We start from the raw sequence: 20,410 nt of genomic DNA, 5'->3' as shown, positions 1-20,410 counted from the left end.
ACAAACCACTAGAACCACAGGCTGCCATGGCTGGCCTACAGTAGGTGCTGCAGAACTGTGTTTCTCACTGAAGGAATGAATGTGTTCCCTGTGTATGAACAATCCAGCAGATCTCATCCGGATGACAACTAAGCTTGAAAAGCAATGTCATAGGAGGAAGTACCGCGGGTTTCATGAGCAGCAAAAAACCAAAACAAGGAGAAAGCAAAAACAAACCAAACACATCGCTATCAGTGAAAGACCTAAAGGAGGAATAGTCAGAGTTAGCTATCAGTTGTTTTTCCTGCTTCTCCACTTTCAGAAGGTGACTGGGGAGAAATACAGGGAGAAAAAGAAGTTTGGGAAGAAAAAAAAATCCAGATCCTTTATTTAAAAAAATATTTTATTCATTTAACAGAGCAAGAGAGAGAGAGGGCGCAGAAGCAGTGGAGCAGCAGGCAAAGGAAGAGGGAGAAGCAGGATCCCCACTGAGCAGGGAGCCTGATGCAGGACTCGATCCCAGGAACCCGGGATCGGGATCTGAGCCAAAGTCAGACGCTTAACCAACTGAGCCACCCAGGCACCCCAAAATCCAGATCTTTAAAAAAAATGGGCTTTCTGCATTCTGCTCTCCCTTCTCCCTCATTTTCACTCTCAGTGCTGTCCAGGGGTCAAACAGCTAAGTTCAAATCGATCCCCAAAACAGTCCTTTAAAAGCAAAGCCACAAAGGTGGAAACAATCTGAACATCCATCAATAAATAGATGAATGGATAAAACATATTTATGGTATAGCCATACAATGGACTATCAGTTAAGTCCTAAAAAGGAAGGAAATCTGGACACACAACAACACGGATGAACCTTGAGGACCTGACGCTGAGTGAAATAAGCCAATCACGAAGGACGAAGATTGTATGACTCCACTTATGTGAGATACCCCCAGTAGTCACGTTCACAAAGACAGGAAGTAGAACAGTAGTTACCAGCTATTGGGGATGGGTGCAGAGTATCTCTACAAGATGACAGAGGTTCTGGAGATGGATGGTGGTGACGGTCACGCCACGATGTGCATGTCCTTAAGCCACGAACATATACACTTAGAAATGGCTAAAATGGTAAATACACCTTACGTATATTTTGTCACACACACACACACACAAAATCCATAAGAAAACAAAAACAAGGCCACAGGTAGTTTGCAGTCTCACTGTAAGAACTCTGTTGGTATGATAAATTTATTGACTGTCATCTTCCTGTATTTAAGCAAGCAAGGATGCCATTCATTCTGCATGTTCCACGTGTATCGTCCAGAGAATACATCACCTCAAGTGCACTCCTAGATGCCTACTCTCCTGTATCAGAAGGGGCAACAACATTATTGCCTATTTACAGCTGGAGACCCAAACACTGAAACAATTTTGATAATGCTGAAACATGCAAAGAGAGAAAATGGCACCCATAATCCTGCCACTCAAGATCAAATGTTATTACCATTTTGATTTATATCCTTCCAGATTTCTCTACTGTGCATACACAGCACACGCGTTTTTAAGCAAGAACTGGATCGCACCGTACATACTATTTTGAGATGTGCTTTCCCCCCCAGCCTAGTGATGTTGTAGAGATCTTTCAATGTGTAGAACTATATCATCATTTTTTAAAAAAGATTTTTATTTATTTGACAGAGATCATAAGTATGCAGAGAGGCAGGCAGAGAGGAGGGGAAGCAGGCTCCCCGCTGAGCAGAGAGCCCGATGCGGGCCTCGATCCCAGGACCCTGAGATCATGACCTGGGCCGAAGGCAGAGGCTTTAACCCACTGAGTCACCCAGGCGCCCCATATCTTCATTTTTAATATTCCCCAATATTCCGTAGTAAGGATATATCATAATTTACTTAACTAGTCTATTGATGGACATTGACATTTTTTCCAAAATTTCTAGCAGGCCCTTTTTGAGGCCTTCTCCATGGTGATAGGGCCTCCTTGTCCTGCAGGAGATAAAAGTGAGCTGGGTTTTGTTAAGTGTGATTAATAGCATTTTCGTTATATAGGAAAATATCTTTACTTTTTAAAGATGCATTTGGAAATCTTTAGAGGTGAAATGCCATGTTATCTGCAATTTACGTCAAAATGTGTCACCAGAAAATGTAGATAAAGTAAATACAACAGCAAGATGTTAATATTACAGCTGTTAAAACTAGGTATGCAGGTGTTCATTTTATTATTCTTTCTATTTTTCTGTACGTGGGTAAAATTTCATAACAAAAAGTAAACAACAACAACAACAACAACAACAGAAAAAAAACAGAAAGCGAGCTACTAGTACAGATACGTGTAAGGAAGTAGTTGAGGAACTTCCTGTTATATGGGCCACATGGATTGAACACGCTTATCTCCTCATCCTCCCAAAACACTACTAAAATCACAGTAAAGGGATCAAAAAGGCATGGCTCCGAAGAACAAAGAGATCAGCAGAAATACAGCGATCCTTATGGTAGTTACTCCCCAGCCTCCATTTAACCCCTAAACCAATAATGGAAATCTCATTCATCTGGCTAATGATTGGTTTGGAAAAGGGCATGAGAAATACATAAACATTTTTTTTTTAATTTTATTTATTTATTTGACAGAGATCCTAAGTAGGCAGAGAGAGAGAGGAGAAAGCAGGCTCCCCGTAGAGCAGAGAGCCCGATGTGGGGCTCGATCCCAGGACCCTGGGATCATGACCTGAGCAGAAGGCAGAGGCTCTAACCCACTGAGCCACCCAGGCGCCCCCATAAACATTTTTTTCTGGGGGGGTGGTTGCAAAGACTTTTCTCACTTTTATAATGAGACACAAGGAAAAAGTGGTCTTCACCTTCTTCTGGATGTCCCTGGAAGTGCAATTGCCATCTTGCTACAAATTTTGAAGATGAAACTGGAAGACAGAAGAGGATGGAGTAAAAGAAAGGCAGGGAACGAGAGCTGATTCCTCATCTTTGGGGACTGGTGCCCTTTCACCTCTGGACTTCTTGTCCCGTGTGATAAGAAAATTTTTAATTATTTAAACATTTAGGAAGACTAGGTTTTCTGCCACTTGCACCTGTAGCATCCCAACTGATACAGTGTGAACGTGAGACTTGAACATATTTTCAGAATACAGAATGTGTCTGCAGAAGTGTTAAATGGAGGGCAAGGAGCTGACCTACCACAAAACCTCTGAGAAGCAGGGCACCTGGAGCTACCTCAAGCTGCAAAGGTCCAGGTGAGGTGAAGGCTAAACGTAGTGGGAAAGTTGAAAGTCTTCCCATGTGGTAGCTGGACCCAAAGGTCAACACTAGGACCTTACACGGCCAGATGACTCACCATTGCCCCTGCCAGGTCCCACCTCTTCCAATCAACTCTCCAACAAGAGAACAGAAATTTACTCTTCAGAGAAAATGAACTGGAGAGACCCTAGATAAGGGGCTGCCAGGCTCAGCAGAGATCAGGAGAGAGGCAGAGGGCTGGAAACAAGGTGACCATCAGCTTTCTCTAGTCATATCCTTAGTGGGCACTCCCCAGAATGCCTATCACTGGCACATCAGCAGAGAGGAGTCTTTTACCCTGAGAAACTGAATGGCTCTGGAGAAAAGGATTCCAGATCTTGCCTTTGGGAATCCTCTAAAGAGAGGCTGATTGGTGACCTGATGACTTTTTTGTTGACAGTCCCACACAAAGACTTCCAACCGGCCCGTTAGCACTTCTCTTCTAAATGTGAATGGTTAGGGATCACTTAACATTCCTGGAACAGGGGCGCCTGGGTGGCTCAGCGGTTAAGCCTCTGCCTTCGGCTCAGGTCATGATCCCAGGGTCCTGGGATCGAGCCCCACGTGGGGCTCTCTGCTCAGCAGGGAGCCTGCTTCCCCCCCACCCTTCTCTCTCTACCTGCCTCTCTGCCTACTTGTGATCTCTCTCTGTCAAATAAATAAATAAAATCTAAAAAAAACAAAAACAAAAAAAAAACATTCCTGGAACATCTCCATAATGAGACCAACCAGCCAAATATCAAACGCATGAACACACATGAAAGAAATGAAGAGAATGAAGCAAAGAGGAAAAAATTAAAAAACCTACCTTACAGATATTAGAATGGTATTAACTGCAAAATGATAGTATCTTGTAGGATATTATAAGAAGCAGTCATAGGATAGGGGTGCCCAGGTGGCTTGGTTAAGCATCGAACTTTTGATTATGGCTCAGGTCAGGATCTCAGGGTCTTGAGACCAAGCCCCACATGGGGTTCCTGGCTCAGTGGGGAATCTACTTGACCTTCTTCCTCTGCCCCTCTCCTCACTTGCACATTCTCTCTCTCTCTCTCATAAATAAATCTTTTTTTTTTTAAAGAAGCAACTGTAAGAAGTTCTTTTTATATAAGAACCAGATCCCAAAGATTTAAAAAAGTAAATCATAAATTGGTTATTTCATATACAGTTTTGAAGGTAAGATAAAAGAACGTTTTTTAGAAAGAATAACAGGAGATTAAGAAATAACAGGAGAAAAGAGACAAAAGAAGGAAAGATCAGAGCAAAAGGTCCAACATCCAACTAACAGGAGGTCAATAAAGAGAAAAAAGACTATAGTGGGGAGAAAATTAGCCATGGTGTAACATAGGAAATTATCCCTGAGACGGGTGTTCATAGACTGCAAGGATCTACTAAGTACCAAGTACCATGAATGAGAAAAGACCCATATTGAATGATCCCTGTGAAACTTCAGAGCCCCAGGTCTTGGAGATTAAAAACAGGTCATATGCAAAGAGAAGGACAACAGACTCCCCAATAAAAACTTTTGGTGCTAGAAGCCAATAAAAAAATGTCTTCACAATTCTATAAGGAAATGATTTTCAATTCAGTTATATATTCGGAGAGATTATCAATTAAGTGTAAGGGGAGAATAAAAACATTTTCAGGTGTGTAAAGTTTCTAAAAATTGACCCCCGTTGCACTTTTACAGGAAGCTGATGGAAGAGCTACTCCATCAGAATAAAGGAGCAAACCAATAGACAGGGAGGCAACGGGATCTAGGAAACACGTGCTCTAACACAGACTGGGTAGAGAACCCCCCCAGGATGGCAGGAACTACTTACTGTTTTTTGTTCTAAGTCTTTCAGTTCTATTTGACTTCTGAACTATGTGCCCATTTTACTTTCATTAAAAAAAAAAAGTTTAATTAAGGAAAAAAAATAAGAAAAAAATGGTTGAAACAATAATAAATTCTAATTGCTGGCTGAATAAAAGAGAGATGAGGGGAGGAGAATCCTATAGAGGGAAGCTGAGCATGGAAATTTGTGTCTAGAGCAGAATGGACTCTGAGAGCAGAGACAGAATCATGAATGATGACAGTGTGCCTGTGCACACGGAGAAGAAGCTTGGAATTTGTTCCTTTGTAGGTTTGATTCACTCAAGATGTAGGCACCCTCCGGGCGATAATGGCGTAGGGGATGTTTTCAAGACCTTCCAGCTCTGATCACTGTACCCCAGGGCAGAACCTGGAGGGAAGGAGTTTGATGGAACCAAGCTGCGTCTCAGAAAAATAAGGCTTGGTGAGGAATGATGGGGAATGGGGCAACCAGTCATGAGAATGTGTTGAAAAAAATCACTTGAGTTAAGCTGCCACCCACCCTTCTGAGGTCAGCATGGCAACATCCGCCATTCTCCATTGACCAGTCTGGTCTAAAGACCACGCGACAATCAGTGATCCCTGTGCTTCCAGTTCCACTCAGGGAAACTTAAAGTTCCTCCTCCATTCTTTTGAGGAACCATGAGCATCAGTCTGTCTGAGTGCTCTGGGGAAGACAGCACAAGATAATCGACCTTAACTGAGTCCCAACTATGTGCCAGGCATGCAACGTACATTTTCTCACTCAATTTACCCTCTGCTTTAGGTGGGTGTAACTCATCCACATTTCTCAGATGAGGGAATGGGTGGCAAAGCTAATGAGAAACAGAAATGAGACTTGATACTATCTGCCTGACTTCAAAGTCCCTCAGATTGGGGCGCCTGGGTGGCTCAGTGGGTTAAAGCCTCTGCTTTTGGCTCAGGTCATGATCCCAGGGTCCTGGGATGGAGCCCCGCATCAGCCTCTCTGCTCAGCAGGGAGCCTGCTTCCTCCTCTCTCTCTGCCTGGCTCTCTGCCTACTTGTGATCTCTGTCTGTCAAATAAATAAATAAAAATCTTTGAGAAATGGATGTAGAAAAAAACAGAGGGTCGGGGCACCTGGGTGGCCCAGTGGGTTAAAACCTCGGTCTTCAGCTCAGGTCATGATCCCAGGATACTGAGATCGAGCCCCGCATCGGACTCTGCTCAGCAGAGAGCACGCTTCCTCCTCTCTGCCTGCCTCTCTGCCTACTTGTGATCTCTGTATGTCAAATAATAAATAAAATCTTTAAAAAAAAGAAAAAGAAAAAACAGAGGAACATGCATGAAGTCAAGGGTTACAGTGTAGCAGTAACACTTATCCTAATGAGGCATGAGCTAGAGTTGCTTTCATTCCAGAACCATCGCTGCCCTTTTTCAGGTATCTAGAACCTTCTGCCTCTCTCTCCACTTCCTGTGCCAGTCTAAAATTCCTTGGATTTTGCCACTTCATACTTTAAAAATTTTTAAAAAAATTTATTTATTTTAGAAAGAAAGCACAAGCACATGAGCAGAGGGACAGGCAGAGGGACAGGGAGAGGCCCAAGAACTCAAGCAGACTTTGTGCCGGGCGCCAAGCATGATGCGGGGCTCTATCTCAGGACCCTGAGATCACGACCTGAGCTGAAACCAAGAGTCGGATACCCAACTGACTGAGCCACCCAGGCCCCCACTATTTTTATACTTTAAGATTAGATATGTGAGCATCCACAAGACAGAGGGGAATGTGCCCAGGTTTTGTCAGCACGGGCTTCCATGGCTTAACTTTCCTCCCTCCCTCCTGGGGGCCGGAGACTGGCTTGTCAGCGCCTAGCTCAACCCTCAACCCTCTTTCCGCAAAAGTCCTGATGGGTTTGGTTGGGCTGGTCATCCATAGCCTTGGACTCTTTGGGGGTACATAATATGTTCCCCTTGGAGCTGGGGCCAAGAAACAGAGCATAAAGCCCCTATTCGAAGGCCCCCAGGTTGGCAAACAGTGCCCGGGAGGATAGGCAAATGGAAATCTGGGGGCCCCGAGGCCTTTATTTCCTCACACTAATTTCTATGGGACACCTATAATAAAAGATGGTTTTCAAACTGGGTTCCTTGGAGCCCTGGGGGACTCCAAGGTGATCCTTGGATGGGCTAAGGGGACAGCAGGCTCTGGGTGCATGTGCGAAGGGAGCAGAGTGGAGCTGGCGTTAGGTGGAGCAGGTCTCTGTTTTTATACTGGGTACACACAACGTTTTATGGGAAGTGAGAAAGCTCTACAGCCACAGAAGAGTTTGAGAGCCACTGTACAGAGACTTGAAGCCCCTCCCGGAAATCTGGAACAGAACTGCCTGCTTAACTCTAAAGCTCAGGAAAGGTAATAAATATCCTTTGGCAAATTCTGGCATGACCATGAAAAGTCGTTATAAAATGATCCTGCAAAACGACAGGACGTGTAAGTTGGTGGCAACACCAGGGCAATGTTTCTGACGCGGGAAATGTGTGCTGGTGGCCCTTCCACCTGACTGTGTCCTCCTGAACCTGAAGCCGCCCTTGGCGGTTCCAACAAAGGGACTCCGGCTATCCATCTGGATCAGGCTTACACCAAAGTGGAAGGCAGGAAGGTGAGAACCCGGCAGTTCCGTGCCAGCTGTCATCAAATATTTGTTTTTGCTTTAAAAATCAACCCCTTCCCCTTGTTTTGTAACTGTGTTCTCTTAATGCTTGCTGACTGCACAATCACCCTTTGAGATTCATGCTGTACGCCTTAAAAGCGATCAGATAATACCACTACCTGTACGTCTCATTATTTTATTATTAACGTTTCTTTTCCATGAAGTTATGAGTATCTGAGTCTCGTTTCTTCTAAACTCTGAATTCTTAAAAAGTGGGATCTAATTGCATTCATCTCTGCACTGTTGCTTGAAAGTAACTGACACAGTTCAGGTGTACTTGGGAGATAGCTTGGGGTTGGTTCTAGACCACTGCCATAAAGACAGTATCGCAATAAAGTGAATCAAATACATTTTTGGGGCTTCCCAGTGCCTATAAAAGTTATGTTTACACTATATTGCCGTCTATCAAGTGTGCAGTAGCATTATACCTAATGTGCATGCTTTCATTAAAAAATACTTTATTGACACAGAGACACGAAATGAGCAAACCCTGTTGGGAAAATGGCGCCGGCGGACTTGCTCGACGCAGGGTTGCCACAAACCTTCAGTTTGTTGGAAAAAAAAAAAAAAAAAAAAGGCAGCAATATCTGCGAAGCACAATAAGGAAGAGGTATGCTAGTCCCTTGCTCATGGAGCCAGCACTAGATAAATATTTTTGGATGAAGGGCTCCCTTCTTATTACCTGGAAACTGGTTGGCCGCTCAGGATTCCACTGCCCATCAAAACAGACATGCATGGGTTTTAAATCACTCTTAATCCAGACGGATTTTAATTCTGTTTTCTGTTCTTTCCTCTCTGTCCAGGTCAACCAAATAAAACCCCAAACAGATGGCTCAGTTTTCTTGGTGTGGAGGGAGATGTAAGGACAAACGGCCTCAGTGATGCCAGTTTTCCTTTCGCCCTGATCATAGGAGAGTTGTGGGGAAAAAAATCCACAAAATTACGTGGCACCTGGGCTCCTAAGGTGTGATGACTGCCCCACTCTCAGCGCCAGGAGTGTCCAACTCATCTAAAAACTCAGGCAACCGGAAAGTTGCCCAGGGGCTGGTCGGTCATCCTTCCACGTATTAATTCCCGGATTAGTCTTGCTCCTTCTGCTAAAGGTCTGCTATGAAGATGAAGATGAAGATGGTGACAGCAGTAAAATCCACCAAAAGCTACGTGGCGGCCACTGGCTGAGCCCCTCATGCCCATGATCTCGCTTAAACTCCACAACCACCTCACAGGGAAGGACTATGAGAACTTCCCCTGCCATGTGATCAGACCGCATGTGACCTGGCCAGTCACTTGACCTAGGACCTGGGGCTTCTACCGGCAAAGCGGGACTTACCTAGGAAGCACAGAGTTAGGTGGCCTGGATTTTGCAGGGGAGGCGACTTTCGGTTCTGGCCCAGAGCTCCCTGAAGGTCCTGGCAGAGTGTCCTGCGCTGGCCCGGGTTGGTTTGGAAACACTTCCCTCGCCGAAGTCAGGAGATGCTCTTTATCTTTGACTTCTTTTTCCCGGGACTTGGCTTTGTGTTCCGCCAGAAGGAGGTCAAATTGCTTTTTCCGGCCCGGGACTGCCCTCCGATGGCTTAGAGAATGTGTCTAAGGAGAAGAGAGATGAAAAGCACAGCCTCTTTGATCAGCACATAAACCTGCTTCCCCAGGCCCTCCATCTCAGATACAGCAATTCATGGGAATTTAGAGGTGCTTGAAAAGTCAACTTCAAGGCAACAGCTTCCGTGCTGTGGCTGGGAAGAGGCAGACACCACGCAAACGCAACCATGCCCTACACTCCTGGCGTTAAGAAGCCAAAGCTTCCTCCAAAAAAAAAAAAAAAAAAAAAAAACCAACAACCAAAAAAACCACAAAAACCAAAACCCAACAACAACTGGTGCAGGACGATGAGCCTCAGCGCAGAGCCCACGGAAACCTCTCTGAGGCCAGGCTAGAGTTAATCCGGGTGCAGGTGGGAGGCTCTCCGTGGGCCAGACCCACGGAGCCACCGGGCGGAGGGGGCCACGGCCTCGATCCCAAGAAGCACTAGCAGTTCAGTATGAAATACAGGTCTGGGGACTGCCCGATGGCGGCTGCCTTGGGTTCAGCTGTCCCCCTGGCCACCCGGTGTGGCCCGATCAGGGGCGCGGCTGCTGGTCCTCCCCTCCGCGGCTGCCTTTCAGGCCGCCGCCGCCGCCGCCGCCGCCGCTCCTGCATACATTAAAACGTAGCAGGGTTTAGAACCGCCTGTGAGTGCCTATAAATACAATTTACTGTCTGGCCTCACAAGTAACAGGGGAAGCCTATTTTTTTTTTTTCCTTCTTAAAAAGCCAGCCAGCTCGAGGCAGGCACTCTGCTACCATGGAAGAGAAGAAAGCATTTCCCTTACAAAGAACAGCTGGGGGTCATGTCGAGGTTCCACACCCTGCCGTGTGCAGAGAGTGGCATGCAAACATTTCGACAAAGGCCCCAGCGAGAGCAGGAAGTATTTTTTATGGAAAGAGAAATACCTTGCAGGTGAGGGATCTTGTGCAAGGTTTCTTTGTCTCGGGATCCAACACTCCACAGTGTTTATTTGGGTCAAATTCTCTCTCTGGTTTAAGAAACAAACAAAAAATATAAGAAAAAAGGAGACTAAATAGGATTTGGCATTAAGACTACATTTAAAAAAAAATGCACATTTGCACCAACAAGTGAGACATTGTCAGGCAATCTGGTTTTTTGTTTTTCTTTTCTTTCTTTCTCTTTTTTTCCCCAACCGGCTGCTAAAATGCTTCAAGAACCGCTCAGGGGGAAATACACTCCCCTCTGACCCCAGAGTTCCAAGTCCAGCTTAGGTCGGGATGCGGGACACAGCCCCAGCCGCAAGGACTAAGGAGGGGAGGGGCGGGCAGGCACAGAGGGCAGGAAGCCCTGATGCTCACACACTTTATCTCACTTAAACGGTTCCCCAAGCACTTGGTACTTCGGGCGCAGCTGACTGCAGACCAGGGAGGGCCACCGTTTCTCCTGGGGCAGCTCCAGGAATACGTCACACACCCCTCTCCCCAGCCCCTTACCTTCCCGCTAGTTCTCACTAAGTAAGTGGGAGAGTGTTCCTTGCCATGTCAGTGTGACCTGCCTCTCTTGTGCTTTGCCAAGTCCTCAGCACCGGGCTTTCCACGCAGCCCGGCTGACCAGAAACGCGGTTTACCTGATTCAGCAATGCTTGGCAGTGTCACAGGCAGGGGCAGGGGAAAGGCTGGGCACGTGCTGTCTGTGCACGTGAAGGTGAAGGGGCACAGAGGGCGGGGCCTGCTGCTCTCTTGTCGTTCCTCCGTGGGAATGAGCCTGGGCTAGCCCACCCACTGGGGACGGAGGATGGCTGCAGGGAGGCCAGGCTTCCTCTCGTTCCTGCCCTCTTACTGGGCTGTGGATGGCACTTGGTGACGTTCCTTCTAAGAAGTCTGCTCTATGCCCACTTTGGATCCCTTGCCCCTTCTGGATGACCAACACGCTCCCCTCCCCTGGAAAATGAGGGGACGTGAGACAAGCCCTGATGGATGCTTTCCGTTTCAAAGGTCCAAGTCTCAGATAGGCCATGCTGTTTCTGGAAGGCTCCCAGCAACCACCTGGGTCCTTTGGCACAGGGAAAACATAGCTCCTCTGGGCATCTGGGGAGGTTGGCAACAGTGTCACAGGGTGGGTGGGTGTGTGGGTGGGGGGCTCTTATATCAGTTCGCAGGAAAGTCTCCTTAAGAGGTGTGAATGGCTGCAAACCAAACAGGGCTTTACCTGAGGAGCCGTCTGAGATTGGAGGAGGAACTCTGAGCATAATAAATGAACGTGTTCTGTTTCTAAAAGAAAGTCTGGGGCCTGTGGGGTGGTTGCAACAGTGGCAATGATGACGGCTGCAATGAAAACCATTCTAAGATCCGAGACAGGTTTCCTGGCTGGACATCAAAATGCCTCCCCATCTTTTTTTTTTTTTTTTTTTTTTTGCTTTTGTCATCGTCATCATCATCATCATTTTCTTCTTCCTTTTTAAAGATTTTATTTTTAGTAGTCTCTACACCCAGCGTAGGGCTTGAACTCACGACTGGAGATCAAGCGTCTCAGGCTCTTCTGACGGAGCCAGTCAGGCGCTCCCTCACACCGCCTGCAACTTGTTGTTGTTGTTGTTAGCTCCTTTTTTAAGACTAGAAAACTGTGAGGCCCGGAGAGGCCCGCTTCCTCCGAGCCCTCTCTGCCTGCTGAGGACTCCCCAGGAGCCAGGACCCAGGCTGCCTGCCGCCGAGTTCTTTCCCCGGGGCCTGTCAGAGTCATACCCAGGCCCAGATCCACACCTCACCCTGGCCTGCAACCGAGCAGGTTGTTTGGCCGGGGGTGGGGGGGGGGGGGGGGGGGGGGGGGGGGGGGGGGGGAGGGGAGCTTGCTGCCAAATGTGAAAGCGAGACAGAAACAAGCAAAAGACCCAATGAGACAAAACAACCAACAAAATGCAAAACCAACAAACACCAAAAAAGAACCCCAACCACCCCTCTACGACTTCAGGCTGGGCCGCAGGCTGGAAGCCATGGTCATGCTTCTGCCTCTGGACGCCGCCCAGCTGGGCCTACTGGTTTTTCCAGGGATGTTGCCACCCACCCCTGCAGAGTGAACTTGAACTTTCCGTTCAGGAGAGAGCCAGGAGCTGGGGGCTCCTGTCCACACAGCCCCCCCGCCCCCGCCACAATGCTCAAAGAGTGCGCCAGGCTCTACCTTTCTTTCTTGAGAGTGGGTGAACAGTACCGAGGGAGAAGTTTAGGGTAAACATCTTTTGCATGCTTGGGTCCAAAGAACTTTTAAGAAATGATTTTTTTGAACAGTTACAGATGTTAAAATAGGACACCTGAAATATAGATTAACACGAAGTAAAAAATAAAAATGACCCACAGTTCTTAGGCTGATTCAGAATTACGCTCTTACTGGAGGGCACAGTTTCTCTCTCTCACCAGGTGGCTTTCACTGTATTTTCTTTCTTTCTTTTTTTCCAGTCAACATTTGATAAATGCCCCCGGTGTGTGAAGAAGTAATAAAGTTTATAGCTTTTCTTGGTCTTTTGGAGAAAGCAGAACCACCAGATTTAGTTCCACAACAAATCCAAAGCAAATATCATCCACATAGGGGCCCCTGAAGGCAACCACTGCCTCCAAGACCAGCCCTGTGCACCTTTCTGGCCATCCCAACTGTCTACGCAGATAACCGAGAAGGAGATCCGAGAGAAACCCCTCAGCCTCGCACCAGCTGTGCTGGTCTGAGGGTTCCCAAGTGGGAATTCCAACCTGAATTTGTAGGAAAGGTGGTCGTAGCCCCAGACCATGGAATCAACCAGGCGACCAACTAAGACCCAAGCATGGAGCGGGGCAGACAGCACTCACGGTCCTGCCCCGCGTCAGCCCTGACCTACTGAGAGGTTTCCATCCCTGTGACTGTCCGACTTCCCTGCGGAGAAGCTTCTGTGGAACCCGGGGCCGGTTCAGCCCATCAGCCTGATAAGACCCTGGAGAATGAATGGGCTGTCGTGTTTGGTATAAGGCATCCTGTCTTCTGGGCCGGGAGGACCCCTCCTGCTGAGCACTGAGTCAAGATCGAGAGCTCTCATCTGGCCCGGAAATAAGAGAACCCGTTTTCCCTCGCATTTTTAAATTTGGGGGGGGGGGGGTCCTGCTGGCAGGTAAAGCCCGTGTTCCCCTTACAACGAAACGGACCTGCTTAATGATAAGAACACAGCACTGCTTGATCATGGAATGTGACCCAGATCTAATCGTGAGCCAGGCTCGAAGGAAACAGACACGTACCTGAAAGTCTCCTGTAAGGCTTGTTGTTGTTTTTGGTGCCATTCTGGTGCTTCTTGTCTATTGTGGCAGACAGAATTCCTTTGCCATTTAAGATCTTCTCTGGGGAAGGTGGCACTGACTTGGACATCAAGACTGGCTTAATTAAAGGTGGGGTGGAGACAGCAGAGGATGACATGGAGCAGGAGGTGACCACGGTAGTGGTTGTAGAGTTCATTTTGACATTGGCACCATCTGCCTTCACTAGGTTAGGGATTTTCTCTAAACTGACTACAGGAACCGGAACGCTGAAAAATAAATGAACAAACACACACAATTGCCTTCTTTGATACATGCGGTCTGCTGAGAAGCTACACGCGCCTCTCATCATCAGAACACTTGCTTATCACTTATTTATACTCCTCTCATAAGCGAGCAGCAGGACTCCCGTTTGGACAGGAGGGAGATCTGTGCCTCGGAAAGGACCGACAGGGGGTTCAAGGCTGGCACAGTGCCAGGGCCGGCTCAGAGCTGAATGAGTCCCTCTGGCACCGGGTTGTCCCCATAGATCCTGCAGCTCCCCCCTTCTCAGTCCCTCTCTGCCGGCGGTCTCTGGGACAGCACCTTGGGCAGAACAAGGTGCCTGCTGGGAAGCTCAGGGAGAGACGCTGTTTGTCCCCTGAAGACGGCGTGCTACCATGCCACTTGCTGAATCACGTCCCCTCCCCCTGCTGCTCGTTGGCCTCCCACCTCGGAGATCAGGCTTGACATCTGCTTGGCTCGGGAGCGCTGACAGGCTCACACCACACGGAGGCATGGCGGCAGGCCAGCGCGCCATGCCACATGCTGCTGGAGGACTCCGGGAGCACTCAAATCCTGGGGATGGGCTCCAACGGAGTGAGGCACCGTGTAACGTTATTGAATATTCCATTTTAGGAAGCTAGTTATGTAAATAGGCAATTCTCAAGGCTGGCAGGTGAGAGGATGAATTTTAAGAAGACAGAGCACAAAGGTGCATGTTTGCTCTTCAAAATCTGTCACCTCAGCTCCCCTTCCCTACGATTTCTCCTGTAATGGATATGCATTAGATTTCTGCACATTTAATGCTGGAGAACCCTGTATCTGGGGGGCCGTGAAGGAGTCTGTCTCAGGGTCTTAAAAGATGAGATGGGATGAATACGCTTTCCTTTGGTTCCTGAACTAGATTCCCTTTCCTCCTTGCAGGAGGGCAGAACGCTAACACTTTAGCCCCCCGATCATCTCTGAGCTGAGTGGAGCCGACTTAGCTATCTGAATGCCAAATGGTCTAGAATATAGCTTATACATGCCTGCAGACAATGTAGGGCATGAAAGAGAGGCTGGTATTTGGGGGGGAGGAGTCTTATCTGTCCACATGGCTGGTGAGCTCTTCCTTCTCTATGATTTATTCACAGATCATTTTTTTGGTCAATTTGTTCATGAACTCATTTCAGCAACCCCTCAGCCCTTGCCGCTTTGCTTACTCTGAAACCCGATCACAGATGTTATTCGTAGGTCTTTGCCAGGGGGAAGGGCACTTGGTGGTGAAGTGGATTGTAGCTGGACGTCCCTGACTTTGTCCTGGGACCACGTGCTTTCTTGACCTGGGGAACGGCGGTGTGGGACTTCAAGCCCCGTGTGAGGGGAAACTGGAACAGTGGGTTTTAGTAATACACCAAGTCCCTGATAATTCCGCCTTTGACCAGTGTCTCAGTCACGGAGGTACAGCTGGACTGCGGCAACTTTCTATTTAATGGCGATTCTCAGAACACTCACACAGGGCTGAGGAACGGCACAGGCAGCCCTTGAAGTCAGCACACTGAGAAGCTGTAAAGATACTACCTGGTGAAATTAGTGTTGCACTCCTGAGTTTTTCCAAATGGTAAAATAATAATAATAATAATAATAATAAAACCGGGGCGCCTGAGAAGCTCAGTGGGTTAAAGCCTCTGCCTTTGGCTCAAGTCATGATCCCAGGGTCCTGGGATCGAGGCCCGCATCGGGCTCCCTGCTTAGTAGGGAGCCTGCTTCCCTCTCTCTCTCTCTGTCTGTCTCTCTGCCTACTTGTGATCTTTGCCTGTCAAATAAATAAATAAATAATATATAATTAAAACAAATAATAAAAAAACCACGGGATGTGGAATTCTTCTAGGCTTCCTTCACTCAATTTTAAGAGACACTAATGCCAATCAGGGTCTTGAAGAGCCGTTCCCACACTTGTTCATAGTGGCACAATTCAAATACTATCCATGGGCGGATGATGGGATAAACAAAACGTGGGCTTGCCATACAACGGAATATTAGCCAGAAGGAAATTCTAATACACGGATGAACATTGAGAACATTACACTAAGTGAAATAAGCCAGTCAGAAAAAGACAAATACTACAGAATTCCACTTACATGAGGTGCTTTGAGGGGTCAAATTCTGAGACAGAAAGTAGAAAGGTGGTTGCAAGGGCTGGGGTAGGGGAAAACAGGGAGCTGTTGGTCTGCGTGTGTGAAGCTGCAGTTTTGCAAGATGAAAAGAGTTCTGGAGATTGGTTGTAGGACACCGTGAATGTATTTAACACTGCTGCACTATGTATTAAAAATGGCTAGGATGGGGTCTCCTGGGTGGCTCAGTTGGTTAAGCAACTGCCCTCTGCTCAGGTCATGATCCTGGAGTCTGGGATCGAGTCCCACATGAGGCTCTCTGATCGCCAGAGAGTGTTTCTCCCACTGTTCTCTCTCCTCTCGTGCTCTCTCTCTCATTCTTTCTCTCAAAATAAATAAATAAAATATTTTAAAAAATGGTTAGGATGGTCAGTTTTGTTTTCTTTCTTTTTTTAAAAAAATTCAATTCAATTAATTTATTAAAGATCTATTTTATTTATTTATTTATTTAAAGATTTTATTTATTTGACAGAGACAGAGCACAAGCAGGGGGAGAGGCAGAGGGAGAGGGAGAAGCAGGCTCCCCGCAGAGCAGGGAGCCCAACGTGGGACTCTAGGATCATGACCTGAGCCAAAGGCAGTGCCTCAACTAACTGAGCCACCCAGGCGCCCCAAAAGATCTATTTACTTTAGAGAGAGAGAGAGAGAGAGAGCATGCAGGAGTGAGGAAGGGGAGGGGCAGAGGGAGAGAATCTCAAGCAGACTCTCCACTGAGCGAGGAGCCAGACACAGGACTTAATCCCACAACCTGTGAGAACATGACCCGAGATGGATGTTCAACCCACTGAGCCACCAGGCAGCTCCCCCCCTTTTTTTAGAGTGTGTGTGTGCAAATAGTGGAGTGGAGGGTATGGTGGAGGAGCAGAGGGAGAGGGAGAGAGACAATCTCAAGCAGACTCCCGCCAAGTGCAGAGCCTGATGCGGGGCTCAATCTCGCGACCCTGAGATCGTGACCGGGAGCCAAAATCAAGAGTCGGATGCTTAACTGACTGAGCCACCCAGGAGCCCAGGATGGTAAATTTTCTTATGTGTGTATTTTGCCACAATTAAAAATACAATCCAACTCCCCAGCCCCCAAATTCATGCAACTTAAATTATACATCAATATCTTGACTTTAAAAATACTCATTACAAGAGCTGCTTAAAAAGCTCTTGTCGATTTAGTCACCTTGGTTCTGATCTGTTGATTTTTATTATTTTTAAAGAAGGAAGTTCAACTTCAAATGTTGATGGAATTCCAGGTGGGAAGATTCTCCCACGCCTGAGCAGCCTTCTCGGACGTACTTCGTCGTGAAGCCCAGTAAATTCAGGACAAGAAACTAGGACCCTTGGGTTTCAAGGCCAGCTCCTGTCCCATGAGCTAGTAGGAGAAAAGGGAAGGCCTCCAGTCTTTGTGAAAAATGGCTGGGGCCCATGTTGAGTACCGCGATCTCAGTGGACAGATACGATGTTGGGAGAGAATAATCCAGAGTGATTGTATGAACCGGAATAAATTTCAAAACTGAGCCAAATGGTCCTCCGACGCTCACAGTACAGTCTGCATTTCTCCCCTAAAGTCGATGTCCAGCTCCAACAGGCTCCTTAATTCAGCCATGAGCACAGTGCCAGCTGACTCCTCTTTGGTCACGCTTCTGTCCTACTGTGTTGGGAACTGAGCCTGAGCCAGGCCCCCTAATACCTGTGACCGATCTCCCGATTTGCAACTTTCTCCGTTACATAACAAGTGTGCTTCATTCCTACCCGGTACTGCCAACACTTCCAGAACTCCAGCTGGACCGCGATCCCAGCGTCCATGGGCAGGATGTGGAATTGGGAGTCCATCACATACTAGACGAGAAGCCTAATGTGAAGTTCTCTGGATTGAGTTTTCTTGCGTTGGAATGGAAGGTGTTAGGGGAAAAAGTCCGATCAGGAGTGTTTCAGTGGGTTCCACAGACCAGGTGAGTAGCAGGGACTCAGATGCTGAGTAAGTGCCTCTGATACCAGCTCGGGTGGGGGGGGGCACTCCATCTTGGCAGCGGGAAGAGGATAGGAGACTCTAGTTGTTTTGGGTGAGAATTCCAAGGGTGTCCAGTAACGAATGGAGATTGGCTGTATATAGAATGAAGGAGGAAAGGGATTCCTGGGGGGCTCAGTTGGTTAAGTGTCTGCCTTTGGCTCAAGTCATGATCCTGGGGTCCTGAGACTGAGTCCCGCATTGGGCTCCTTGTTCAGTGGGGAGTCTGCTTCTCCCTCCGCCTGCCGCTCCCCCTGCTTGTGCCGCCCCCACAAATAAATTTAAAAAAATTTTTTAAGAGATTTTACTTTATTTATTTGACAGAGAGAGACACAGCGAGAGAGGGAACACAACCAGGGTAGTAGGGAGAGGGAGAAGCAGGCTTCCCACAAAGCAGGGAACCCGATGCGGAACTTGATCCCAGGACCCTGGAATCACAACCTGAGCCGAAGGCAGATGCTTAACAACTGAGCCACCCAGGCACTCCAATAAATAAAATCTTTAAAAAGAATGAAGGAGGAAAATCTGGAACCTGACCTGGATACTTTTTTTTTTTTTTTTAAAGATTTTACTTTTTAAGCAATCTCTATACCCAATGTGGGGCTCGAACTCACAACCCCAAGATCAAGAGTTACATGTCCTTCTGACTGAGCCAGCCAGGCAGCCCTGACCTGGATACTTTTATCTTTGGTGTCCCTTCTGCCCCGCTTTTGGGCTTACCTGCTAAGGTAACCTGCCTCTGGTCTGAGCTGTGACGGTACTTCTGCTGGGAGGTAAAAACGACAGGGAAGCAGGCATCTTGGTGATGGTGGGAAGGATCAAACCCATCCCCAAAGGAAATGAGAATCAGAGACAGACAGAGAGAGGTGAAAAGCCTTCCCGTTTGCCCTTGCCAACCTCATTCCCCAGGATAAATGTCAGCCGTCCGTCCAGTGGAATATTTAGTCTCTCTTCTTCACCACTGTTGACAACAGCCCTCAGATCCGAAGCTGATGAACAAAGGAGGAAATGATGGCAAGATGGTGCCACCTGATTTGGAAAAACTAATCCCAGAGACTCCATCTTTTTCCAGCTATGAGCTCAGGAAGGTGCGGAGAGCCCCGGCTGCTGCTTCCAGGGCACGCCGATCCCCGCGGGTGTCTACACTCAGGGCATGGGAGTGCGGCTGTCTGGAAGCCTTCTGTGGCAACTGCCTCCAGCTTTCTCCCACCGTCCCCTCTCTCCCTGCTCCCCCTTCCTCTCCCATCACCCCTGGCCAGGACAGCGTCCCAGCCCTGGACAGTGGACCCTGAAAAACAGATTTAATTTCTTTCCACTGGTAAGAAGCCAGAAAATGCTGATCCCCACTTTCATGGTGCGGGCATCTCCCCTGCGTGGAATCCGGGTAATTCAAACACCTCCGTGTGCTGTTGGCGCTGGGAGGAGTGGGGAGCTGGCAACACCCGGATGACTAAGCAGATTCATTACTCTGAGTGCTTAGGTGATCCACAAGCCTGGCAGTGACCCCTGAGGTCCCGTCCTTGCGGTCTGGAGGGGTGCACGCAGGCGCCCCCTGGAGTCTCCCAATTCCGCACACAGGTCACCTTGTTGGCCTTTCGCGGAGCCGTGTCTGAAAGGGAGAGGGGGGGGGCCGCCTGGGTGTCTCAGTGGGTTGAAGCCTCTGCCTTCGGCTCAGGTCATGATCCCGAGGTCCTGAGATAGAGCCCCGCGTCGGGCTCTCTGCTCAGCAGGGAGCCTGCTTCCTCTTCTCTCTCTGCCTGCCTCTCTGCCTACTTGTGATCTCTGTCTGTCAAATAAATAAATAAAATCTTTAAAAAAAAAAAAAAAAGATGAAAGGGAGAGAGGAGTCCAGGCTCGGCCCCGGTTGCTTTCATAATCCTGTTTTATTCCCTTGAGATGAACTCCTTCCGGGAGCCCAGGGTGGCAGCTTGTTTCCCTGCTGTATCGAACACCCTGGGAGTCATCTGCTCCCAGTGACCACGTTCCCTCTGTCTCTGGTCTGGGAAGGGATCCCGCAGCTGAGAATAGTCCTCCCTCGTCTTCCTTGCTCTGTGGGGACAGGTCTACCTTGCTGAGTCTGGGCCGTTTGACTGCCACGTCCTTTTCCCGGGGGCCTGTCTGAATTTATCATTTTGGACCAAGGAGGGTGCTCTGGCTCTAAGAAAAATGGTTCTCGTGCCACCGAGTGGGTTCTCTCGCTGCCCAGTGACGTCTGCAAATGAGCAGAAGTGGAGTGTCTTACAGCGCTGTTCCAAGGGCTGCCCGTGTCTCTTTGGGCCCAGAGCTCTCCGGCTGCTCCCCATGCTTGGGGATCATGATTTATTCTTTTTTTTTTTTTAAAGATTTATTTATTTATTTGACAGACAGAGATCACAAGTAGGCAGAGAGGCAGGCAGAGAGAGA

The 20,410-nt window shown here is 48.0% G+C and overlaps 1 protein-coding gene across 7 annotated transcripts in view; it reads right to left on the bottom strand.

Annotated features, from left to right (window-relative positions):
* Positions 1-20,410, bottom strand: part of LOC111155334 (ataxin 7 like 1) — a 237,836-nt gene that overhangs the window by 16,530 nt on the left and 200,896 nt on the right. For all 7 annotated transcript variants that reach the window (XM_022515484.1, XM_022515485.1, XM_022515487.1 and 4 more), the window contains 3 exons: positions 13,583-13,866; positions 10,274-10,356; positions 9,114-9,370 (listed from right to left, as the gene is read on the bottom strand). In XM_022515484.1, the coding sequence (XP_022371192.1) occupies positions 9,114-9,370; positions 10,274-10,356; positions 13,583-13,866 (624 nt within the window). The remainder of the gene's footprint in view (positions 1-9,113; positions 9,371-10,273; positions 10,357-13,582; positions 13,867-20,410) is intronic.

Source organism: Enhydra lutris, unplaced genomic scaffold (genome assembly GCF_002288905.1).
Source record: "Enhydra lutris kenyoni isolate GAN:26980312 unplaced genomic scaffold, ASM228890v2 scaffoldscaffold40, whole genome shotgun sequence".
NCBI lineage: Eukaryota > Metazoa > Chordata > Mammalia > Carnivora > Mustelidae > Enhydra > Enhydra lutris.
Note: the sequence above shows the minus strand (reverse complement) of the source record. Positions and strands in the feature narration are given on the sequence as shown.